Source organism: Austrofundulus limnaeus, unplaced genomic scaffold (assembly GCF_001266775.1).
Source record: "Austrofundulus limnaeus strain Quisiro unplaced genomic scaffold, Austrofundulus_limnaeus-1.0 Scaffold75, whole genome shotgun sequence".
Classification (NCBI taxonomy): domain Eukaryota; kingdom Metazoa; phylum Chordata; class Actinopteri; order Cyprinodontiformes; family Rivulidae; genus Austrofundulus; species Austrofundulus limnaeus.
In genome coordinates, this window is record NW_013952477.1 from 54,097 (window position 1) to 60,187 (window position 6,091).

Sequence of the window (6,091 nt, forward strand, 5' to 3'; positions counted from 1 at the left end):
GGTCTTGACTGTAGGCAGTAATCGACACCTTGTAAAAGATCGTGTCAGTGGTGGTTGGGATCAGTCTTGGTTACAACCGCTGCGATATTTCCGCACTTTCTTCGTTGTTCAGGTTGACAGACGCTGCTTTTTTTGTTTTGTTTTGCACAATCAAAAATACACAACCATCCACTGTGCCCAAACTCCCCAACTCAATATTTCTTCCTTAAATCAGCATTTCGAAATCTCTTTCTCATCAAGTTGCTTTGTCTGAATAATAATAACGACCCGTTTAGAAAGAAAAAAAGGCATGGAGTTTCAGTTTCCTCTCAGTTTTCCTGAGACGATGGACTAGAAGGTCAACTAATCGAAAAGGCAGTGTTTTGTGGGTAACTGGATATGTGCCTACCCCTATTTTGCTACCCATTTCTAGGAATGTACTTCAAACTAACAAAATCATCTAAGGATGACAACTGGCAGGTGTGGGACATGGTGCACAGTACACCTACGGAATGGACCTGCTTGTGTTATTTCTCTATCATATGGCAGTATAAAGCATTTTATTATCAAGCACTATTCTAAGCAAACTTTGTCACTAAAGGGAAAGGGTGAGAAGTACAACATGAGTGGATATATGCTTTATCCCATAATATTCCCATATAGCACTCCTACTATAGCAGTCTACTCTTTGTTGTTATTAATGGAACCACTACCCCGATACAAAAATAGATCTAAAGGAACTGAACTGTCTGTCTGTCCTGTGACTCGTCTTCTTTCCTCAGTGATGGTATAGAACATGATATATTTTAACTATATTTTCCATCAGGTCGAATAGTTTCTATGGAACTTTTGAAAGGTGGTGGTGGCAAGTGGTCGAAGGAGCTGATGGGGTGCTCTTCTGGAATTTACTTGGATTTGTGGGGTTTGGGGAGACGATGGGAAATGGCAGGTGGGCATGTGGAGGGAATGGGAGTATTACTTCTTGGCAGTCAGGGCTGCGAGGGCGGCATCCACCTCCTCCTCTGGCTGCAGCGGATGCCACTGGGCGATGGGGCGACGGGGGTTGGCCAGCATGTCGGACCAGTGTTTCAGCCCGGCCCCCGTGGACTTGCTTCCCACCCAGATCTTCCCAATGGCGTCATTCTTGCCAATCTTGTCATAATCCAGCACTGTGATCACAGCTTGGATTTTCTGCGAGAGCGGGGGAGAGATCATTACAACACAATTCAGTGTGCTGCGAAGATTAAAAACTCGCCAGGGCTGGAGAGATGCTCATGAAATCTAAACCCCAAGTCATTCTGCACTGTGCCTAGTCTTTAGGCCTGGAATTGTCTTGTTCAGTGTTTCCTCTCCGAATAACTTTTTTCTCTTTAGATGTCAGTTTTAATGACTGATTTGCTGTGTTTTATATGGAACTCAAATAATGGAATGTTTGTTGTCCAGCTTATCTCTTCTTTGGATATTTAATTTCATTGTTTGTTTGTTTTTCAATTCAGTAGGTGTTTTCCATAATGAAATATAAAGAGCTATGATATTTTTAATGTGGTTGTAAAAACAGTAGTCAGCCTGGTTATGATGAGAATGTATGAATCATCAGCTGGACATTTTGGAATCCTCTCTTTTATGGATTTATTTATTGTTCTTATGAACAATGAACAACTCTAGCAGTCTAATGTTTAAATGTTACAGCTCAATACTATATCTTAAAGCAGGTAAATCCTGTATAAAAGAAGAGGTAAACAGGTACAGTGCTTAATTATTTTTTGAGTAAAAGCAGTCACTTCCTGTATTCAATTCTATTCAGTTCAAAAATACTTTAATTTTTCTAAAATATTTTATTGATCACAAAGGAAAATTTTCCATCCATCCATCCATCCATCCATCCATCCATCCATCCATCCATCCATCCATCCATCCATCCATCCATCCATCCATCCATCCATCCATNCCATCCATCCATCCATCCATCCATCCATCCATCCATCCATCCATCCATCCATCCATCCATCCATCCATCTAACCAACCAACCAACCTAGGGACAATTTAGAGTTATCAATTAACCTCCATGTTTTTGTTCTGTTGGAAGAAACTGCACCAGAGAAAACCCACAGGTGCATGGAGAGAAAATGTAAACTCTACACAGAAAGACAGTGCGRGAGATTATCTTGAAACCCTCTTGTTGTGAGGCAACAGCGTTAATCACTGTTCTGCCGTGCTTCACAGTGAAATCACAGAAATCACATTCTGCTGACCACCTGCTGGCAGTGTCTTCATTTGGACCAGGTAGTTAAGACTGGTGTGATTTTGTGGAAAAACATGAAAAAAGTTAAAGCTAGTACTCAGTAATTTATGTATGGTTGAATTCTGTAGTATTTTAAAAGTTAGCATTTTTGCACCCTGGTTTTTAATTATTTATTCCCGTCATGTTTTTATTTTGTTTTATTTTTTTGGTTGTTGTACTTTGTTCCTGTGGTTTTATTGTATTACTATATTCAATGGACATTTTAAATCTGTGAAGCAGTGCTCTTTAAAAACCAAGCAAAGTTTCTCACAAGGGAGACAAAAAAAAGAAATCTGACTTGATTTTGCAATCAGACACTTGTCCAAAAAGCAATACAATATGTTCACCAAAATTATTAAATCTGATATTCAGCTAAAGACTTAGGCCAAAAGTGCAGAAGAGGACTGAATATTGGCTCAGTAATAATCATTACACCTAACAGCCAGGAATCTGTTAAATTAATCTGAAAATACTAGTTTTAAATGTTGCCAACATTTTTTGAAGATTGTTACAAATACTAATCAAATGAGAACTGTAGTAAACTTGTTAACAAAAGTTGCCATTTTGGGAGTTGAGTTTGTGACTCCATCTGGAGATTTTTGATACTTCCATTAACAAAGTTTTTGCGGCTTTAAAAAAGGGGGTTGTACCCAAAAAGTGGGAAGGTGAAAGGATTCTGCTCAATGCAAAAAGTCAATCAGAATATTTATAGCAGCAGCAGCAGCAGAAGAAAAAGACAGATCAAATCAAACAGGGCTGTGGCAGCATTACCACTCTATGGATTTTAAGCCAGGACATTTGCTTTTGCCCTAAAACATGATATACCTTGTGTTTAATAATAACTGACACTAAAAGCTCAAGATGATAAAACAAATGTGAATAAAATAAAATGTTACTACATTGTTTGATTATTATTTTCATCATCCAAACACAGTTTATTAATGTGAGTTTGGATGATTGATGATCTGTAGAGGGCTCCACTTTATTTCCAGCTTGTTGCAGCAACCTTGTGATATTATTTTATCATTGGGTTGGATTCTTTGTGGCCTAATACTGTTGGAACATCTGTCACTTTATTTTATTATCTATTAGAATGAATCATAATGCCATGGGGAAAGTTGTTCATGTGTCTACTGGGACATTTACCTGCCTAACTTCAGTGCTGTAGGTGACATTAGCAGGCACAAATGCAGCACATAATGATCATCATTAAACACAGCTTTTTTTAACTTTACTTTCCCATTGTCTTTATTATGTATCTACTTTATGTATTTATATATGTATTTGCATGTCTATCATTAATTTATTCTTATTATATCTTAAAATAGCATTATAAAATCCCATTGATGATTAATAAAATCTTTCAAATTTACTTTAATTGCATGATTTCAATARCAAAATCATTTCAATCTTATAGTATAGACAAGGACTCGTCACTGTTGATCAGTTTTAAAGGTTTATAAAAAACTACTATCTCACCTGCATTTGCTCAAGAGGAATCTCAAAGCTGAATGACTCGTTGTAGTACGGATTCAGAGTGTTCTTCTTCACTGTCGTCTTCTTCTTCTTCAGCCTCTTTCCATTCTGCAGCAGGTTAATCTTCACGTAGGGATCTGAAAACACAGACGGCGAAATTATGGGAGCGGGGGCAAACACTGGGCGTGTGTGGAAATCTGGGTTGCAGTGCTGTGAAGCTCCAACAGATGGGGCTACTGCTAAAGAAAGAGGGAGCACGGTGGCGCTTCATGGTGAGCACTGCAGTGTCAGCACGTGAGCAGCAGAACAGGACCAAAGTGATGGATGAGCCTCACAAACACACACCTTTCACACACATTTGATCCTCTCTTCAAGCAGGGGTGTTTTCGCCCAGAACCCAGCGTCGATTCAGTGTTAAGACATTGCTCGGATCTAAAAAGTAGCCCACCTGATAGTCCACCCACGTCCATTTTCTTTAGGTTCTTAGCCTCCAGAATGCAGATGGTGAGTTTGCCAGCCGTGGGGACGTAACGTAGGGAGATACAAATGTCACCCAGCTTCTCTGGCTAAAAGGGAGGAGAAAAGAGGAGGGGAGAAATATCAGTAAATTCCCCTGAGAGTTACTTTGTCCGTAGGATTTATTTACATCTAGTTGTTCTGTAATTAATTTGAAAAATAATACTTGTAGGCTGTATTGATGTAGAGCGAATGTGTCTTCTCAAGATAGCTCTTGGGAGGAAGTTTTATTGATTAAGCTGAGTTGCTTATATTCCAGAGCAATGAAAGCACTACATAAAAAGATGCAAATCCACCAAGGAAGCAGTGTATAACTTATTTATTACATCAACTGGTTTATGGAAATAAACAAAACAGATCCTTTAGGTCTTAAAGATAAAAGTGGCACTTCTCCTCAGTAGGATGTCTGTACATCAGATTGGGAAAATCATGGAAGAAAACATCCATTTATTACACTGTGTTTCTCTGTACATGCAAATCACAAGAAAAGTTCTGGTTCTTCAGTGAAAGTAAAGCCCTCACCTCTTCTTGATCTGCGCTGTCAAGGTCTCGCCACTCTTCGATCGGCTTTGCCAAGTCCAGGGTGTTCATGGGTATCTTAATCTCTCCAATGATGTCATGTTTGGAGAAGCGATCAAAGTCAAAGACGGACATTACTAGAGTCTTCCCTCCCATCTCTTGGAACGGTATCTGTAAGCCAGCAGTGAGTTCCATCTTTAGTCATTCATAAGCAGCAGAAATGTTATCAGAGCCACTGCTGCCCTTCTACACTCTGGATCTTAATATTTAATGGCTACACCAACGGTTCTTACTATAATGTAAATGAACTATAGCTGCACGCAGGTCTCACATTTTTATCGCTTCATGCCAGATTATGTGTACAACCTGCCACATGAGAGCAACTCTAGTTTAGACTTTAGATGGCTGTTTATCTGTTGGGCTTTGTAACTTGCTGCTTCAGCACAACCACTTGACATTGACAGACTCGTAAAGCTGTTGATTTTATTTTATTATTTTTATTAAACAGAGCTGAGTCAGCAGACACGATGTGTCGAAGGTGGCTCTGTGCTTTTATATGATTATTTATCACACTCTCCTTCGTCTGACACCTTCAGTGTGTCTGTCTCTTTTTATCAATGTTAGACAGAAGTCAAAGTGTACACTAATAATGTATTTAAGTCATCGGTACCTCAGCAGGACGAGGGGGAATGGAGGAACAGAACGTTATTTACTCATCAAACAGCTTGTTGGATGGGTTTTTTTCAGTGTTGTATAAAGTACCACAAAGTGATACTTGAGTAAAAGTACAAGTATCTTACCAAAAAATTACTTTGGTAAAAGTTAAAGTCTCCTTTAGGAATATTACTCAGTGTTGTATAAAGTACCACAAAGTGATACTTGAGTAAAAGTACAAGTATCTTACCAAAAAATTACTTTGGTAAAAGTTAAAGTCTCCTTTAGGAATATTACTTGAGTAAAAGTCTTAAAGTATCTGATATTTTTTGTACTTAAGTACTAAAAGTTAAAGTATTGATTTAAAATGAGCAGTTAGATTTTCTGTAATGACATTTATTAGGAGGTGACCTCCCCAAAAAATGCAGAAATGACTATATTGTATTAAAATAAGTAATTTATGTTAAATTTAGTTTAGCTGTTTCAATTTACACACATTTATCAAGGGTGCCCAAAACTTTTCCCCAAAATAAAAATCTGAGGGCTGCAGCCAAATACATTAAAACAGTTCATGAAATACAAATACTTCTTAAGTACTGTCCTTTTATTTTAATGATTATGTCCTGCTGGAGTGTGACATGATTTGTTTGTGTACAAACTAATAT

General features: G+C 38.1%; 1 protein-coding gene across 5 annotated transcripts in view; it reads right to left on the reverse strand.

The window, feature by feature from the left end:
- Nucleotides 1-391: 391 nt before the first annotated feature.
- Nucleotides 392-6,091, reverse strand: part of LOC106519286 (synaptotagmin-2) — a 90,326-nt gene continuing 84,626 nt past the window's right edge. For all 5 annotated transcript variants that reach the window (XM_014010878.1, XM_014010877.1, XM_014010876.1 and 2 more), the window contains 4 exons: nt 4,776-4,943; nt 4,186-4,303; nt 3,741-3,874; nt 392-1,170 (listed from right to left, as the gene is read on the reverse strand). In XM_014010878.1, coding sequence (XP_013866332.1) covers nt 955-1,170; nt 3,741-3,874; nt 4,186-4,303; nt 4,776-4,943 — 636 coding nt within the window. In that variant the 3' untranslated portion in view covers nt 392-954. The remainder of the gene's footprint in view (nt 1,171-3,740; nt 3,875-4,185; nt 4,304-4,775; nt 4,944-6,091) is intronic.